This window comes from Rhinolophus sinicus, chromosome 12 (genome assembly GCF_057876585.1).
Source record: "Rhinolophus sinicus isolate RSI-liver-muscle chromosome 12, RSI-T2T, whole genome shotgun sequence".
In the NCBI taxonomy this organism is placed as follows: domain Eukaryota; kingdom Metazoa; phylum Chordata; class Mammalia; order Chiroptera; family Rhinolophidae; genus Rhinolophus; species Rhinolophus sinicus.
The window spans coordinates 52455813-52474939 of record NC_142512.1 but is presented as its reverse complement, the minus strand read 5'-3'; the positions used below and the strand labels follow the sequence as shown (position 1 = coordinate 52474939).

The following is a 19127-nucleotide window of genomic DNA, read 5'->3' as shown; positions in this document are numbered from 1 at the left end:
GCAGCGCCTGGGCTCTAGTGAGGACAGACCTCGGACCGTCCCCAGACTGGAGCTCACGGGGCGGGGCTCTGGGGTAGGCACTTTTGGAGAGAGGGTAGGACCTCGCGTGTGTCACCCCTGTGATCTCGGGAGCAAGGTGTTTAGGACCCAGGGGCAGCCCGGGGGCGGCTCCCTCGGGCCGCTGGAAATCCTCCCGCCTCCTGCCGGGTGAGCGGCTCAGATGTCAGTGTAGCCGCGGCTCTGGCGCTCCGCACCCTCCGTCTGCGGCAGCCGGGCCTTGCGGCCCCGGCCCCTGCCCGGTCCCCTCCAACCCCATGCCTCAGTCCTAACCCCACCGCCCTCCTCCGCCGGGGGGCCTTTCCCCGTGCCTCTGCCCGCCCCGTCGAAGTCGGGCGCCATGAACGACCAGTACCACCGGGCGGCCCGGGACGGCTACCTGGAGCTCCTCAAGGAGGCCACCCGGAAGGAGCTGAACGCCCCCGACGAGGATGGCATGACCCCCACCCTCTGGGCTGCCTACCATGGCAACTTGGAGTCGCTGCGCATCATCGTGAGCCGGGGGTGAGTACCCGCCCCAGCACAGGACGGGGGGCCCCTGAGACCCTCCCCCAGGCTCCATGGCACCCTCTCCTCTGAGCTGCTCCCTTCTCTAGCGACAGACCCTAAGGTGGGACCTTGGGGCCTGGCAGTCATGGGAGGGAGGGGGACACAAGCTGAGGTGTGTGACATTTGTGACCTGGATATGGGGCTAGGAGGGGAGGACTAGGATTTGGGGGTTCATGACTGTGGGAGGGGCTGCAGTGTGAGGGGAAGGTGGGAGATACCTCCTGGGTGGGTGGCACCTGGAATCAAGAGTGAGGGCATAGTGAGAACCAGAGAGCAGGTGCTGAAGTCTCAGAGGAGTCAGAGGGTTTAGGAAAGAAGCGGCTCCTCACTACCCACCCCCAGCCGGGGATCCAAAGGGCTCTCCCAGCAGCGCCTCCTCCCCCATGCTGGGGCTCACATGCTCTCTTCCTGCTCATTGCTGGGATTTATGGACACCTCCACAGCACCAAATGTCACTTGGTTCAGCCACCCATGACTCCATCTGTGCCCCTCCCCCACCACAGTCTCCCTCACCCTCCCTCTCTCTGGGGGCAGGGGTTGGCAGAGTCCAGGTGTTAGGCCCAGGGAAGGGTTTTGGAGGTAGCAGTTGCAGAATGCAGTGTTTAGGGTCACTGAAAGGGGCTTTCCAATGTTGAATGACACTGTGGACAACTTCCCTGCCCCCAGCAGTTTTATAAAGTCAGATTGAACTGGGCACCAGGGCAGCCTGGACAGAGAAAAGGAGTGAAAGAGATGCCCCAGGAGGGTCAATATGTGCATCTCAGGCCCTGGGAGATCGTGGTGGAGGGGCAGGGGCCCAGCTGGCCCTGATGCCAGGTGCTGGCCTGTGGCCTGAGCATGTGGTGGATGGGGGACCCCCCCCCCATTGCACTCCCTGGGTGGCTGTTCTTGGGACCGGGCAGCAGGTGGGAGCAGCCCCTAAGACCAGGCAGCTAAGCCATGTTCCAAGAGGTCGAGACTGGCCCCTCCTTACTCCAGGAAGCCATATAGTAATCTGCCCTCCTGCTCCTACTCTCTGAGACTCATGAGAGGAGGGGAAGAGGGTGCCCCCTTTGTGCTCCAAACCTCCCCAACTCCCACAGAGGGCAAGGGTTGGTGTTCGATGGGGTATGGACCAGATGCCAAGCAGCACCTCCCCACATTGTCCTGCAGGACTTGGTGACAAGTAGAGGAAGTGAGGAGGGGATTGTTCAGGGAGCTGTAATGACAAAGGGGTGATTCTTTCTCCAGCCGTGTGAGGTGGCCTTGTGGCCTCATTAACTCAGGGCAGAGGAGCTGAGCTAGGCCCCTGAGGGAGGGTAGAACTTGGAGGAGCCAGCAGGAGCTTGCCCAAGTGAAGCACAGTCTGTTGTGGAGAGTGTTGGGAGGGGGCTGGGTGGGTCCCCTGGACAGGCCCAAGCCAGCCTGCCTCACTTGGCTCCCAAAGATGGGGCAGCCCAGGGAGGGGAGGGCTGCTGGGCCCAGGTTGCAGACTTCCCTCCTCCTCTTCTGTAGTCCTGGCTGCCCCCACGCTCCCCTCCAGGCTCAGGCCAAGACCCGACACCTGCTCTCACACGCAGGCTTGCCAGGGCTGGCCCTGCTCCCTACAGACATGGCCAGGCCTGCCGCCACGCAGGCATGCGCCCTCACGTACTCACCCAGGGCTGAGGCCCAGCACACACCACCCTCTCGCCCTCTTTTATGATCACTCCTGCACACGCAGCCATGCTCATCTCCACCACTTCCACGCCTGCCTAGAGACCCAGACTCTGGCCCTGGCCCACCACCTCTCTGGGCCAGCTCCCCACTGGGCTCCATGAATAATTCACTCCTTTCTCTCTGGGCATCAAATATTTATCCCCTGAGATTCCCAGCCCTCAGTTCTCTTGGGGAAGGTCCCGCCTTGGCCCCGCCTTCTCTTTCACCCCACCCTCTGAGTGCCTGGGGCCATTTTTCTCCTGGGCTCACTCTATGTCAGTCTAGAGGCGCAGGGCCGAGTGTCTCCTGGAGTCAGAGGAGAGGTCTCAGGGCCTCGGGTCCCTCTTGTGTGCCTGTGGGGAGGATGAACCAGGTTGGGAGCTCCTCACACCAGCAGCCACTGCCGACTGCCTTCTGGAGCTGGAGATGGTTCATCACCCGTCTCCACGTGTCCTCACTGCAGGGGTGACCCAGACAAGTGTGACATCTGGGGCAACACGCCCCTGCACCTGGCAGCTTCCAATGGCCACCTGCACTGCCTCTCCTTCCTGGTGTCTTTCGGGGCCAACATCTGGTGCCTGGACAACGACTACCACACACCACTGGACATGGCCGCCATGAAGGGCCACATGGAGTGTGTGCGCTACCTGGACTCCATCGCGGCCAAGCAGAGCAGCCTGAACCCCAAGCTGGTGGGCAAGCTGAAGGACAAAGCCTTCCGCGAGGCGGAGCGGCGCATCCGCGAGTGCGCAAAGATGCAGCGCAAGCACCATGAGCGCATGGAGCGGCGCTACCGGCGCGAGCTGGCGGAGCGCTCCGACACCCTCAGCTTCTCCAGCCTCACCACGTCCAGCACCCTGAGTCGCCGGCTGCAGCACCTGGCACTGGGTAGCCAACTGCCCTACTCGCAGGCCACGCTGCACGGCACCAACAGGGTCAAGACCAAGATCCAGCGGAAACTGGAGCGGCGCAAGCAGGGTGGCGAGGGCACCTTCAAGGTCTCCGAGGACGGCCGCAAGAGCGTGCGCTCTCTCTCGGGCCTGCAGCTGGGCAGCGACGTGATGTTCGTGCGCCAGGGCAACTATGCCAACCCCAAGGAGTGGGGCCGCTCCCCGCTCCGGGACATGTTCCTCTCCGACGAGGACAGCGTCTCCCGTGCCACACTGGCCGTCGAACCTGCCCACTCAGAGGTCAGCACCGACTCAGGCCACGACTCCCTGTTTACCCGCCCCGGCCTGGGCACCATGGTATTCCGCAGGAACTACCTGAGCAGCGGGCTGCATGGGTTGGGCCGCGAGGATGTGCTCGACGGTGGGGGCACACCGCGGGGTCGGCTGCACAGCTCCCCCAGCCTGGACGATGACAGCCTGGGCAGTGCCAACAGCCTGCAGGACCGCAGCTGTGGGGAGGAGCTGCCCTGGGACGAGCTGGACTTGGGCCTGGATGAGGACCTGGAGCCCGAGACAAGCCCGCTGGAGACTTTCCTGGCCTCCCTGCACATGGAGGATTTCACCTCCCTCCTAAGGCAGGAGAAGATCGACCTGGAGGCGTTGATGCTGTGCTCGGACCTCGACCTCCGCAGCATCAGCGTACCCTTGGGGTCCCGGAAGAAGATCATGGGCGCCGTGCGGAGGCGGAGGCAGGCGCTGGAGCGCCCACCCGCCCTGGAGGACACAGAGCTGTGAGTGCCTCAGCCTTGAAGTGCTGGGAAGATAGGGGTTGGAAGGTGGGGGGATCTGCCTTTTCAAGAAGGGGGGATAGTACCGTATTTCATCAAGTCTAAATCACCATCAATTACAAGAGGCCCTACTTATCTTCTATATCCCCAGTTTAGAAAAAGAAGCTGCCCGTTTGATGATGACACAAGTTTTGCTTATACAGTGAATATAAAATGCACCTCGATTTTGGAGATATCAAAATGTGGGGAAATGGGTGTCTTAGTCTGTGATTAGTAGTAGTCATAGCAATCACAGCTGAGACGTTTTGAACCCTTCCCTCTCCCAGGTACTGGAGATGCCCTTGCATGTATCCTCTCATTCAATCCTCCCTAACTCCCACGGGAGAGCAGAGTTATCACGTTCAAAAAGCTATCATGGGGAGCTCAAGGCTGCTCCCACACTGGCCATGCTGTGGCCCGCCGTCTCTGCCCTGCCCGTCCCTCATGGCGTCCCAGAGCCCTTTGGGATCTGTGGCCTTTACCCTACATGTCTGGGCAGGGGTGGGTGTGGGGAAACAGTCTGGTTTAGAGTTTGGGGGATAGGAAGGGAACCCCTAGGTCACCGTTCCTCTCCCTGATCGTCAGCCTATCTGGAGAGGGTAAGTTGTCAAAATGGCTGGTCTTGGTTTAAAATGATGTTTTGAAGGCCCTCATCTGAGGTCTGTTTCTGTCTCTTTCTCTACAGATAACAAGGGGCTTCTCTGCCCAGACCAAAATGAATTGCAAGTTGCCACAACCCATGGTGGGGCCTGGAGGTCCTCACAGTCGCCAGACCTGTAGCCCCCAGGGCCCTCCCTAGGGGCCAGGACCATGTGGGTCGTCTCCCTTGAGAGCCTTTCCACACTCCGCAGCAGAGGGTGTGGCCTGGAGGCACCCAGAAGGGTCCTGGAGCCCTGGAACCACCCCCATCCGAGTGGCCCTAAAGGACATGTGGATTTGTTAGAGGCTAGAGGAAAAGCAGGGGCCACTGGGGCCCGGGGGACTAGACGATGTGCCCATTAGAGCTGGGTGGGTGTGTGTATGTCACCGGTGGGTATGGCCTTTCCCAGGGGCTATCGTCTGCCCCACCTCTCTCCCCAGGCTGGAGACTTACTCACTTCCTACATTTTTGTGAAGGGAAGAGTTTGGGCTGCCTCCCCTCCCCACCATATACCCCGGAGAGGAGGTCCCAGCTAGACTCTTCAGCCAAATGCCCTGACTTTAGTCCCCACCCTGCCTTTCGCACGGCCAGCCCCTTTCTCCTCCCACTGGCCATGCTGGGGAGTTGCAGTGCCAGGCTGGAGTATTGGGGGTGACTGGTGCCCTTGCCAGCTCACCTTGGGGTGGGGCCCAGCCTGACTCCGCCCTCCCCACCCTGTCCTTCACCTTCTCTCTTTGTTGTGTAGCCTGGGGCAGGGACCCAGAGGGTCAGGGTAATAGGTGCGTGGTGCTAGAGCAGCTGGCTGCAGTATTATGGTCCCTAGGTCCAGCAGGTGTGCTCTGGGCTGGAGAAAGGCATCCACCCTCTGCCTCAGTTTCCCAGGCCTGAGACGGTCATGGCAGGGCATCAGGACTCAGCTGGGCAAGTCCTGTGATGTGGACACAAGAGCAGCCTGAGGATGTGGATAATCTAAGTGGCTAATTGTCCCCAGGGTTCTGTGTTGGGGGTTGGTTGGTGGATTTCCCTTGAGGTCTGGAAGCAGCTGGGTGGCTGCGTGGTTCTTCATGAATAGTGGGTAAGCGAGAGCCCAGTATGTGCCCCTACTCTGGGATGGTGATGAAAACAGGAGAAAGGCCAGCCCCAGAGGGTTCTTAGACATGTGTCCTCAGACATGTGTCCTCAGAGCTCTTCAGTTGGACTGAGGTCACAGATGTGGGAGACGCCCTCAGGAGTGCACACACGTGTGTGCACATTCACACCTCCACGCAGATGTGTCCTTCCTCCTCTGTCAACAATGGACCCCCATCCCTGACCTTCAGCTTGGGAAGCAGTTCCTGTTGGGAGCACTGCCACAGCCCCCCTACCTCCTTCCTGGGCCCCCTTGGCTGGGGCAGGGGAAGGAGAACCTCCAAAGAAGGCCACAGCCTCCCTTTGGTGTGTCTGTGCCTGTGTGTGGGCCCTGTCCACACATGCCCAGAGCTGGGGGGTGTGATGGAGGTGATCTGTGGTCCCTGGTCCCACACAGAGGGCTTGGCTGCCCGCCACTGCCACCATCAGCCCACCCCTGTGCTTCTCCTCGTTCTCTGGGCCTGAGCCTGGGGCCACCCCCCAAGTGCCTACTCGGAGCCCCAGGTGCTGCCCCTTCTCTCCTCTTCCTGGCTGTGTACCGCCTCAGCCCTCCTGGTTTTCCCAGTGCTGGGGGTGGGCTGGGCTCAGTGACTCCCACCACTGTACAGAGCACCCCTTCTGCAGGCTCATTACAACTTTTGTAGAGTACGTTCTGTGTCATTGTCATGCCTGTCTTGTTCTTTAATCGTTGGGGGTAGGAGAGGGGTGGGGTGAAGACAGCAAGGGGGTGGGGGTGGGAGAGGGAGAGGGGCTTTTTGTGCCTTTAGGATTCAGTGCTATTCCTTGGAGGGGGTTCTGGGATGGATGGTTGGGTCCTCCCCCCACCATCCTGGGCCTCTCTGCAGGGCCTCCCCTCATCCTTGGACCTTCACCTGCTCTCTTTGGGCCCAGAATTTGGAGCTGAGGGAGAGGGAAGGCTCAGAAGAATTGGGGCACGACAGCCCCCAGCAGCTGAGGGAGGAGGATGGTCCAGGCTCCAGCCCTGTTCCCAGGGCCTGCAGCTACTGAGGACAGGATGATGCTTTCTCTCCCTTCCCTCCGGGTCTGCCTGGGTTTCTCCAGACACAGGCAAAAGCTGTACCCCAGCAGGCTGCCAGCCATCACCCCGATCTCATGACCCCTGATCTCAAGGCCCCCACCCACTCCTGGGAGGGTTCCACTGGGGTCTCCATTTCCCTACCCCAGGCAGCTAGCTCTTGGGGCAGCCCTATTGAGAACCCTCTTTCTCCCAGGGGTAAAGCTTCCCCTTAAGCTGCAGAACAATAGGCTCTGTTTTCTCAGTCAAATTTGGGAAAGGGCCCCAGAGTTATTTTGTTCCATTCCCTAAAGATGCTGGGCCAAGTGCTTCTGCCAACGGGATAACCCCCTCCCTCCAGCATTAATCGGAAAGGTCCACAGGATGGCTGTGCCCAAATGTTGCCTAGCAACCACCTAGGGTTCCAGGCCACCTCCCTCCACGTTACTAATGGAAACCTGAGGCCTACCGAGGGGAAGGTCCAGACCCAGAACACAGGCCTCCTTTCCTCACCCCCAGGCTGCCAAGAGGGCCAACAAGATATGCAAAATTCTCCTGCCCCGTGCTCCACGGGGCGGCCCCTACTGGCCATCCTGGTTACTGCACCTACCTCACAAAAGACCCGCCAGTCCTGGCGCCGGCGGTCCAGGGAAGGACATGTGGATGAGGACTCCAACGCCAAGACAGAGAGCGGATCAGAGCGTCAGCGTGCAGACAGAAACTAACCGGAAGCAGTGGGGGCAGGGGTCTCCCGGAGTCTGTGTGGCTGGAGGGTGGAAGCCTGGGGCGCAGGAGCAGGTGTAACTCCCGGAAGCCTGAAGGGACTTGAAACACAACGAAGGGAAGAATTTTACACGGCAGGGTCTAAACTTTCTAGACTCATTTCTCTAGAAATTTAGATCGAGGTTAGGGAAACTCTAAAAGGTTAGAATAATCAATGGTTCTTAGCCTATCTGGTAATACTATGGACACTTTCCCTGGAAAAATGCACATTGGGCGCGCACACACTCATACTCAATGTTGCTCCTAATTCCAGCTGATGGAGCCCGGAGAGGTCCAGGGACCTCAGGTTAAGAAGCCTTCCTTAGACTACTGTGAAGTTGCCTCATAAGTGGGATTACTGAGATGATGGAGGTGAGGGTGGCGGAATGAATCACGGGCAGGAAGGGCCTCTGGGTATGTGGCATAGTCTTCTCGTTTTACAAATGAGGTAACTGAGGCCAGAGGGCAAGGGGCTGTTCGGAGGTCACAGAGCAGCCAAGTAGGCAAGGTAGCGGCAGGTCTCCTGATGTCTTTAATGGTGACAGCTGCCTCCTGTCCCCATGTTAGATCAGTCCTGTCCTTCCAGCATGCCTGTGTCACCTCTGAGATAAGCCTGGGTTGTACGGGAGGTGGCAGGACTCAGGCTACAGCCAGATCTGGGCAGCAAAACGATCTCCACCCCGTTTTTAGCTGTGTGTCTTGGATAAGCTACCCAGCCTCTGAGTCTGTTTTCTCATCCGTAAAATAGGTATTATAATTTATTATAATAACAGTGTTAATCCCGTAGGTCATTAGGAGGGTGAAATGATAATGCATGCAAAGGACTTAACACACTGCTCAATCTTTAGTACACATCAGTTAATATGATCATGCTCATTGGTGGCCTGAGACAGATCCATGGGGTCCTCCTTGCATTTGTGGTCCCAGTTGCCCAGGTGAGTCCTGGGCAGTCCCAGGGAGTGGTCTTGCTTTTCTGACCCTCATATAAGAGTGAGCCCTTGCCCCCCCTCAGTATCTCTGGAACCAGCTCTGGAGGCACCCTCATCTGACCAGCAAGGGGCATTGAAAACCCAGCTCGTGGCTAAGGAATGGTCAGCTAGCCAGGGGTGGGCCACCATTCAGCGGGAGGCCCCCTGGGAAAAGCCAGAGATATTACTAGGATGCCCAAGGAGCCGGGCATGTTTTCTGGAGAGAGTAGCAGATCCATCGGCCAGGGCCCCCCTTATGCCACTAGCTGAACTTTAGTTTATCAAAAGCTTTCCCCTACTCCTGTGAGGCAGGCAGGTGAGGGGTTTTATCTTTCATTGATGAAGAGATTGAGTAGCAGAGAGGTTTTCTGACCTTTCTAAGGTCCCAGTAAGTTAAGGAAAGTTCAGGCTACCTGACCTGGGTTCTTTCTGCCACCCCTATCCTCAGAGGTAAGCTTTCAAGTTTTTACTATCAACTGTTGAGAGCTTATAAGGTGTCAGGTGCTTATGTTAAGCACTTTGTATACATTTAAGCCTCAAAATAAAACCACAACCCTATAAAACAAGGACTATAGTATCATTATTATCCCCATTTTACAGGTGGGAAAACAGAGGATCAGAGCAGTGATATGACTTGCCCACAATCACAAGCTCACAGGATGAACCAGGCCTCAAAGACAAATGTCCATGAGAGTGAAACCTGCGTGCCTAACCATAGTCCTGGATTGTTCCCTTTGGTGGGGGTTGTCTTTGATCTTGGGTCCCTTTGACCTGGGCGTGCCTAGGAGGTGGGGTTGGGGGCATGCTGGCAGCTTCAGCAGCCTGATCACATGGTCTGACCCACAGCTCAGCACTCAGCGGCCTTGGGGGACTGGGCTGAGAGAGGGCAGGTCAGGTGCCTGGGGCCCCTGGGCAGGATACTGGGGGCTGTCAGGGAGGGTAAAAGCTTTGTGTCTTGAGCATGCTGGTGGGGGATGGGGGAGCAGGCCTGCAGAAGCATTTCATCCCAACCAGAAGAGTCTGCTGTCCCCCTCTCTGTCTTCTTGCCTCTTGGACTCCCTTCTTTCTACTGTCTCATCTTTTTAGGCCTCACTCTCTCTTGGTGCCATGAAAAGAAATATATATATATATATCTGCTCCCGGCTCCTAAAACCCTTGCGAATTCCTCAGCGATAAGGACACTGGGAGTACCTTTTGTTCTCAGATTTGGTCTTTGACCCCAGTTTCTGTCACAGGGCTCCTAAATCCCTTAGAATTTCCTGGGTGATAGGAGTGATTTTTGTTCTAATGAGGGAACTCTGGGTGGGTTCCTGGTTGGGAGTTGTCACTAGAAAGACCAAGTCATGATTAGAAGCTTGACACTTTTAGGGGAGGGGAAAGAGGCTGAAAACGTGCTTAATAATTGAGCAAGCCTAGGTATGTGTGAAGCCTCCACAAAATCCCTGTCTACGGGATTCAGAGAGCTTCTGAGTTTGTGGACACATCCAAGTGCTGAAAGGGTGGTGCACCCAACTCCTTGGGGACAGAAGGTCCTGCTCTCGGGTCCTTCTGGGTGCTTCTGGACCCTATGTTTCTCTTCATCTGGCTGTTTACGTGTATCTTTTATAATATGCTGTATAATAGACCGATAAATGTGAGTAAAGTGCTTTTCTGACCTCTGTGAGCTGTTCTAGCAAATTATAGAACCTGAGGTGGTGGGCTGTGGGAACCCCCACATTGGTAGCCAAGTCGGACAGAAATGTGGGTAGCCTGGGGACCCGGAACTTGTGACTGGCGTCCGAAGTGAGGGTGGTCATGTGGGGCTGAGCCCTGAGCCCTGTGGAGCTGACGCTCGGTCTGGGTAGTCTGTGTCAGAACTGAAATGAGTTATAGGACACCCAGTTGGTGCTGAGAGAGCTGGTGAATTGGTTACTGATGTGGGGGGGAAACCTTCACATTTGGTATTAGAAGTGTTATGAGCAGAGAGACAATTTTCCTTTAGTGTGTTTCTCTTAATCTGTCTCCCACATGTCCAGCCTCCCTGTTCCTCTCCCCATCTCCATCCCTGGCCCTGGCCCAGGTTGAGCTGCAAGCCTGGAGCCCAGCCTCTCCTTGAAGGACCCCTTCTTTTCTCAGTCCACACCTTGCACCTCAGCAGCCTCCGAGGCACCTCCGGGGAACCTGAGTCTTTGCCCGGCTCCCACAGCCAGTAAGAGCGCGGACAAGGCCAGACTCCTCATCTGCCTGACTCCATAACTACTCCTGGACCGGCTGCCTCTCTTTGCCCCATTTCTTCTGACAAGGCTGAGTAAGCGAGCCCTCCCTGAGTTTCTATTGCTGAATGATACATCCGATGGGGTTTGGAGTCCGAGGTGGGAAAACTTGGCAAGTCCATTCAGAGCCACCAGTGCCTGGTCTTTAGGAAAAGGCCCTGGGGCCTGCCAGTGTGGTGAGCCCCGGAAAGCCTCAAAGCTGTACATCCCATGGAGCCCTATTTCCACCCTCACTCACTTGGGCTTCTGTATTGTGTTGGCTCTGGTGGGTCTGCGTGGGCAAGTGTTCCGGGGACTGTGGGACCCTCTCTCTACGCTGGATATGCACATACCTGGGAAGTTGCTCCACGGGACCTTGAACAGTAGCCGGTGGGTGCCCTGGTGGGCGGGGGAGGGCCCTTTCTCTGGGAGGAGATGATGTGGAGGCAACAGTAGCTCAGTCTGGCCCTGACCCCCATCATCACCGCCCCATGGGGGCTTTCTCTATCCCTCAGAACCAAACTGCCCCTCACAGCATTGTGTCTTCAAGTCACGCAATTTGAAGAGGTGGGCAAGGGCAGGAAGACATTATTTACTAGCCCCATTTTAGAGATGTGGCTACTGAGATCCAGCAGAGCAAATGACCTGATAGGATATCTAGTCTGGTCCATGTGCACTGCTGCACATGGCCAGCTGCCTCCCCAGAACATGTATCTAGCACTTTCTATATACCAGGCATGGCAAACCCATGAGAGCAGTATCACTGACCTGCCTCACAGATAAAGAAACCAGGGCTCAGGCAGACCAAGTCATTTTCCAGGCCTCTGAGTGCAGAAGGGTCAGGGCTGTGGGATTCAAAACTGAAACTCTAGCTCTTTCCATGGCAGCCACTGCCTCCCATTCATTGAGTCACCTCCGCAGGTTCTCACCTGGCACGAGGATGGCTCAGGGGTTCCACAGGTCAGAATAGGGCTCAGCTGGCAGGACTTGGGGAGATGGGATGGGGGACAGGTGACACTTGCCGCCTCCTCCTCTTCTTCCATTTCTGTTTACCTCCCTCGCAGTCAGCCTCTAGATGTGCCACTGACTGCTCTCCGCTGTGTGCACACGTGTGCCTGTGTGTGTGTGCGTGTGATGTGGGCAAGGACCCCGACAAGCATGGGGTGGCAGAGTGGACCCAGCTTTCCCAGAAGGCTGTGGTCTGGGAGCTGAGTGTGCTTGCGTATCTCTGAGGTTTTGCTCGTTTATCATTGCTTCGAGACCTCCAGGTTTCCCTGACGAGGGGTGTGTGCACACGTGTGAGCATGTGTGTGTGTGAGCCTATATGTGAGTGCATGTGCACACACACTCACAGAGGCTCCACGACTCGGTCTAGAGCCCACTTTTAGATGCCTCCTCCCACCCATTATCCATTTTTAGGGTTTCAGCTCTTTCAGACCAGAGGTTTGGAGCTCTGGCCGCCCCACATCCCCTCACCTCATCCCTCATCCTGAACTAGGGGTTTCCACCAAGCTTCCTCCATCCTCTCTCTGGGTGGCTGGCTTGTTGGGGTTCAGAGTCCTGGGGGAGGAGGTGGGTAGCAGGGGGAGAGAGATCAATGGCCCAGAATGCAGGGGAGAGTGCTGAGGCAAATTTACCTTTCTGGGTAGCTAGTGTCCTGAGTGGCCTGACTGGGCCCTTCCCTGGGCTGGCGTGTCCAGGTTGGACATAAGGCTCTGCCACTTGCTGAGAAGGCTGGTTTGCCTTTCCCAGCCTTGGTGTTTCTGACTGTCAGTGGGGAGCATTATACCCCATATTGTAGACCAATTGTGGAGATAAACTTTACATAAATTGCTCAGCCCAGGGACCTGGTGTTCAGGAATCTGGGGCTGGGGAGGGCTCAGTGGGCATCAGCCAGGCCTGGGCATCCCTGAGTTGGTGGCAGAGAGAACTGACAAACTGGGTTGTTCCCAGACTCCCCTTTCCAAGCTCACCACACCTTCTGCATACCGTGGTCAGTACTTCAGAGCAGAAGTGAGAAGAGTCATCATGCCCCTGAGCCCCAGCCCTCTACACACACGCACGCACGCACACACACACACACACACACACGCACGGACGCACACACACATGGAAAACATGGGCAAGGAGGAGAGGGAAATAGAGTGAGCATGTTCAGGCCCTTTTCTCACTGGAAATGGAAACCATTTATTTACTATCATTATCAATATCAATATATGTTAGATTTAAATCACATCAATATTCAACATAACAATAATGTTATAATTATAATAACACAAATAATGGCGTTAGTAAAAACTGTATCTACCATGAGCACTTGCCCTTGGTGGTCCACTGATATCCATAGTACAGAAATTATTTTATTACTCTCTTCAGAGACCTGGTAAAGTAAGTAATATCACTCTCATCTACTCTGAATCACCTTCTCAGAAAACTGAGGCTCAGAGAGGCCAAGTGACTCCCCTAAGGTCACACAGCAAGGACTGGACTCTGAGTGTGTCTGAGTCCAGAGCCTCCCTCGCTCTAGACACTTCTCAGCCTCCACATTGTGGCTCTCACTTTCCTTCACTCCCTGGTCCCACCGGCCCAACACATACCCTTCAGGCTAATCCATACCCCAGAGTCACTCACACACACACCGGATTGCGGTGCTGACCTGACTCAGGGCGAGGGACCAGGTAACCCTTGGAAAACCTCACCAGTAGGGAGCCTGGGTCGCTAACAGCTCCAGTCTTGGGTTTTCAAGGACTTAACTTGCTATGTAACCAGGGGAGGTAGCCTGGGCCTCAGTTTCCTTCCCTGTAAGGTGGGCACAGGCTGATAGCCTTCATAGCATCTCCACCAGCTCACAGCTGGCCTCCTTTCCCTCCCCCTCTCACTCCTTGACCTCCCTCTGGGGCATCACCAACCTGGCTTCGTCCCTGCAGAATGGCTGGCAGCCTGGGAAGGCAGGATGGAGGCTGTAGGCGGCTGGGGCAGGCCCGGGGTAGGGTCCTTGGAGGTGATGCTGACTGATGCCCATCAATGTGGCCCTACCCTCCTAGAGCCAGGAGAGTTTGGGGTGCCAGTCCCACTCTCAGCTGACCAACATCTGAGCCAGAGGCCGGGCCACTTCTCCCCCAGCTCACTCAGCCCCACCCCTGTGAATAATGCCCCTTGCCTCATGGAGCAAGGCCTCACGGGGCTTTGATGATTTGGGGGATGGTATTACTGGGTGGAGGACTAGAATGGGTTAAAGACCCAGCACTTAGGCTTAGAGCATAGAAATGATAACACTACTGGAGGAAGTGCCTTTCTAATCCATCCTGTGACCCCCAGCCTCCCAGTCCCAGCCTTCCTGGTCTCTAAACCCATCCCTGACTCTCAGGACCCCCCCACCCCCCATGGCTTGGAGCCAGGGCAGGGCTCCTTCCCATGCAGCCCAACCACAACAGTAATTAACCCCAGAACCCCAGCAAATAAAGATCTGAATCGCAGAAGGGAGGACTCATCGCTGCCCCAGGGTGGGGAGCTCCGGAGGTCCCAGAAAGGCCAAACGCAGCATCATCTGACCCCCCACAGTCCACGCCATTGTTGCCTGAGTAGGTCCATGGGCACCCAGTGCAATGGGGCCTGGGAGGAAGGCTCACCTGTCTCAGGGCCAGAGTCTTCTCCACTGTCCTTTTTTTTAAAAAAACCTTTTATCTCTTCCTTTCATTCTCTTGAGCCTGTTTTCCTAATGTTTCCACGAATCCATCTATTCAGTAAATGTTTACTGAGCGCTGTGTGAGGCCCCAGGGAAGCTTCGTTGTCTAAAGAACAGGAAGGACCTGTCTCTCTACCAAGCCCCAGCCCCTTCTCCCTCAGGCAGCGTGTTTTCACTCACAACAATCTGTCCACCAGCTGGTAAATATTGAGCACTGATGGGGTACAAGGCACTGTGCTGGGTGTGAAGGGTGTGTGAGTTTGTGTCGGGTGGCAGGCAGGTTGGAAGTTATGGAAGAGGTTCCGGGAAACATAAGGAAGGTGTGTGCAGGCTCGCTGCCCTCAGAAAGCTCACAGTGCAGCTGGCTTTGGGCAGAGATGGGCGATACGGTCACTCATACTGTGTCCTCTTCCCTGGGCACACAGGAAGGCTATCATTCCATGACTGCCGGTGGTTTGGTTGGGGTTAGATGCCTGGGTTCTGGCGGATGGAAGTGACGTGCAGCGCTTCCAGACCCGGAGCTATAGCTACCTTTTCATTTCTCTCCCACTCCCATGGCAGTCGCGGTGGCCTGTGTTGGAAATGGAGGCATTACAAGATGAAAGGAACCTGAATCCCCAAGTCACCACTTGGAGGAGGGGCACATGACCCATATCAGACTTCGATGTGTGCAAGAACTAAACCTGTATTGTGTTTAGCCACTGAGACATTGGGGGTTGTTTGTTACAACAACTAGTGTTATTTATCCTGACTAATACAGGCAGATGACACAGACCCGGGGAGCACACTGAGTCCTAGGGCTAGATCGCAGTATGCAAGAGGGATCATTGCTGGGCAGGTCATGGCAACTGATGTCTAATGCAAGCTGGTAGATGAAGTCAGAGGAGGGAAAACACAGAGCTGGAGCACCTGGCATACAGTAGGTGCTCAATAAAAGTGATTGAACGAGTGAACTACGTGAGAACATTGGAAATGCTTTGTAGGGGTGGCTGAAGTCACCAGAGTCCCCGAGGATAGGTGGGGTTTGGATGAGGGCGGGAGTAGAAGCAATTATCCTGGGAATGAAGACAGAGAGGTGAGAACGGGCAACACCTGTCCAGGGGGCAGAGGTCAGTGAGCAACCCGTCTTACCCCAGCTGGAGAGTAGATGTAGCTAGAGCTTGGAGGCCCTCAAATGCCAAGATGAGCCATTTAGACCTTAGGCTGTGGTCCAGTGGTTTCCAAAGTGGGGGTGTGCGGAACAATCTATTGGGGTACAGGGAGAAAATATTAAAACTTCCATTGATATTTATTCCACTCCTTTAAGTCTCTGTTTGTTTGCTTGTTTGTTCAGTGTAGATGAAGATACTAAGGCTCAGAGAGGTTGAGTAACTCAACTTAGGTCACAGAGCTAGTAAGCATGCTGGACTCCAACGCTGTGCTCTTCACATATGCTGAATCTTAGGCAGACAGGTGAGGGGTTGAGTGGGGGAAGAGGTGGGTCTAGGCTGGGGGTGCTGTGAGGAGTAGACAGCTGTCAGCTCTGGCTGCCTCTGCCTACTACAGTAGAGGTCAAGGAGCCTGCCCAGGCCTGCTGCTCAGGACTGTTGTGAGCAGCCAAGCAGAGTCTTGATGGGTGCAGGCCTGCCTGGCCAACCACCCAGAGCCCTGTATCCCAGGCTGCATTCTCACCTTTGTGAGTAAGGAAGGGGAGGACCAGGAGATGGATGGAGGTCAGGATGACCCGACAGAGAGGAATGGGGAAGAGTTTGGTAAATCAGGCTCTCTGCCACCCCTCACACTCTGCTGCCAATCCCCCTGGCCAAGGGAAGCCAGCTACCAGCCCAAGGCTGCGTTCCCACACTTCATTGTGCTGGGTAGATAGGTGATGTCTACCTTCTGATTTATACCTTTAAAAAAAAACAAAAGAAAAACCGTTACCAATTTTTAAAAATCAAATGTTTTCATTAAAATACACATATAGAAAATGCACAATTCCTAACAGTGTAGCAGGATACATTTTTGCAAACTGAACACACGCAAAGGTAACTAGCACCCAGATCAAGAAACAAATCATTTCCCAGCCCGCAGAAACCCCTTCACAGCTCTTCTGGTCACCGCTGATGGGAGTAACAGCCATCCTAAGCCTGTTGTTGAACTGTATCTGAATGGGATCAAACACAGCCCGTGCCTTGTGTATCTGGTTTATTTTGTTCAACATTAGATCTGGGCTGTACAGTACTTCATGACATGCATAGAGCACATTTTATTTACCTGTTCTACTGTGGGGGGGGGGCATTTGAGTTGTCCCAGTTTTTGCCTGTTTTGAGTATTGCTGCTATGTACTGTTTTTTTGCATTTCTGTTGAGAAAACACCTCGCGCAGGCACGTGTTCAGCTTTCATAAAGCTTATTCCATTTTCAAAGAAAGGCTGCCTTGCCGTTTTGTTTTTGCTTTAATCAGCTTTATCGAGGTACAATTAACTATAACAAAGCACACCCATTTTGAGCATACAGATCAATGGCTTTTGACAAACGTGTACGTCAGCACAATCAAAATATGGAACATTTGCATCCTCCCAGACAGTTTTCTCACATGCCTTTGCAATTAATGTCCCCCACCCAGTCCTCCCCAGGCAACTACTGGTTTGATACATATCGCTGTATATTAGTTCCGCCCGTTCTTGAACTTCCTGTAAATGGAATCAGGCAGTACGTAGTGTTGTGTGTGTCTGGCCTCTTTCCCCGAGCATGCAGCCTGTGAGCTGGCAGCTATTAGTTCATCGACATGGCTGCCTGTGCCAGCTGCTCCTTTTGTTGTACTCGTATAGGTTGTATGAATGTATCGTAGTTTGTTTTTCTATTCTTGTGTGGTGGACACTTAGGTGGTTTCCACTTGGGCTACAGTGAATAATGCTGCTGTGATCACTCAGGTACATGCCCTTATGTGGACGCAGTCTTATTCCTGTTGGGTATATACCTGGAACCTGTCTTGCTGGGTTATAGGGTAAGTGCTTATATCACTGTACAGGAAACTGCCAAACTGTTTCCCAAAGTGATTGTCCCACTTTACACTCTCACCAGCGATGAATGAGAGCTCAGTTGCTTCACATCTCCTCGTCGATACTAGGTGTTTCCTGGCTACTTAATTTTAGCCATTCTCGCAGGGCCGCAAGGCTAGCTCATTGGGGTTTTAATTTGCATTTCCCTAAATAACAATGATGTTCAGCATCTTTGCATGTGCTTATTGGCCATATGTACATTTCCTTTGGTGAACTGTCTATTCAAGTCTTCCTTATTTTGTTATTCCCCCATCTCCCATCCCACAGCCCCTCCTCATCCTCCCATCTATTCCTCAGCACCCTCTTATTTTTAGGGTACCAGAGTAGTCTCCAAACTGGTCTCCTGCACTCCAGCATCTACTCCATTGTGCCAGACGAACCTTTCTGAACACGACACTATACAAGTCACTTCTCTGCTCTAAAGCCTGCTGTAGCTCCCAAGCCTGCAAGGGCAAGCCCAGCTTCTCAGTCTGCCATTCATGGCACTTCCACCCCTGGTCCCAACGTTTCTTTCCTGCCTTCCCTAGCAATCTCCCAAACTCTGCTCCTGCCCCATGCCTCAAGGACCCAGAATCTCTTGTTCCCTTCCTTCTCCCCCTGGTTTAAGTTTGTGCTAAATTAAGTCTGCCTCTTTCCAGGGAGGCTGCCAGCCAGCCCTAGCCCATGGGGATTCCTGGTTTCTCCAAGCTCAGCATTTGTCTCCTTACAGCACCACTTAGATGTCCAGGGGGTAGCCAAGGCCTTGGAGAGGGGCTTCTTGGTACCAGGAAGTTCCCTAGCTTATATAATAAAAGAAATGGGATTCCACCCTTATGCAATATATTATAATATTGAATATTAGTAGTGAATATGCTTTTTAAAATTGTACATAGCCCCTCCCTGAAGATTTTAGTATGTCTGAGAAGGAGGGGCTTAAAGGTGGAATAGGGGGGGGGAAGGGCACCGCCCCTGTCTCTGTCTTAAGAATCTCAGATATAAACAAAAGGTATTGGGTGTGGAGGAGATGTCCTGGATTTGAGTTCTGGTTCTGCCATTTAGTAACTGCAGGGTGGGTATTGGACAGACCAGCTCATATCTCTGGGCCTCCATGGATTAAACGGGGATGACGCCATCTTTACCAGTTGTGGGAAACACAACCTAGTAAGTATATGAAAGTCAATGGTAACTGCAAGGAGCCAGATGTGTGTGTGTGAGTGGAGGGGCGGGGGTTGGGGGGAATTGGTCTATTCGATTGTAAACCCCTTAGAATACTGACCTGGTAAAGAAATCTTGCCCTTTTATAAAGAATTGGAGGGACAAACTCTTAAGAATTCGTGAAGGAAAACGCCAAGGAAGATAGAAGGAATCAAAGCCATTAGTGTCCCTGACTCTCCCTCACAGGTTTCTCCTTCTCCGTCTCTCTCTCCCCTCCTCCTGCTGGTCTCATTCTTCCTCTCCAAAGGTCTGAGCCTGAAAATGCTGTTGCCCTCACCATACCGGACCTCATTTTTAGAGGGACTTCAATGTGAAACCGGGGGAAAGTAAAACAAAACAAAACAAAACAAAAACAGGAGAAAGGACTCTCAGAAACTGAGAAGGAAGCTTGCAGAGTGCAGTGGCTTGTGTTCTGAGGACCAGGGCCAGCCTCCAGCAGTGCTGGGTGGGGCCCTGGGCTGATG

The 19127-nt window shown here is 54.5% G+C and overlaps 1 protein-coding gene and 1 long non-coding RNA gene across 3 annotated transcripts; one reads left to right on the top strand and one right to left on the bottom strand.

Moving 5' to 3' along the window:
* The first annotated feature begins 218 nt into the window (after positions 1 to 218).
* On the top strand, positions 219 to 6416 carry USH1G (USH1 protein network component sans). 2 transcript variants are annotated; one of them, XM_019745649.3, is made up of 3 exons: positions 219 to 561; positions 2747 to 3964; positions 4686 to 6416. In XM_019745649.3, exons 1-3 carry the CDS (start codon positions 398 to 400, stop codon positions 4687 to 4689), a joined length of 1386 nt encoding a protein of 461 aa, XP_019601208.1. In that variant the 5' UTR covers positions 219 to 397; the 3' UTR covers positions 4690 to 6416. The 2 variants fall into 2 exon arrangements, with proteins under 2 accessions (XP_019601208.1, XP_074176028.1); XM_074319927.2 differs by lacking the exon at positions 4686 to 6416 and having other exon boundaries at positions 256 to 561; positions 2747 to 3968.
* Positions 6417 to 14103: 7687 nt separating this feature from the next.
* On the bottom strand, positions 14104 to 18813 carry LOC109454730 (uncharacterized). Its single transcript, XR_016022990.1, has 3 exons — positions 16101 to 18813; positions 15561 to 15674; positions 14104 to 15000 (listed from the first exon to the last, which is right to left on the bottom strand). It is a non-coding gene; the product is annotated as an uncharacterized LOC109454730 (long non-coding RNA).
* Positions 18814 to 19127: the final 314 nt, after the last annotated feature.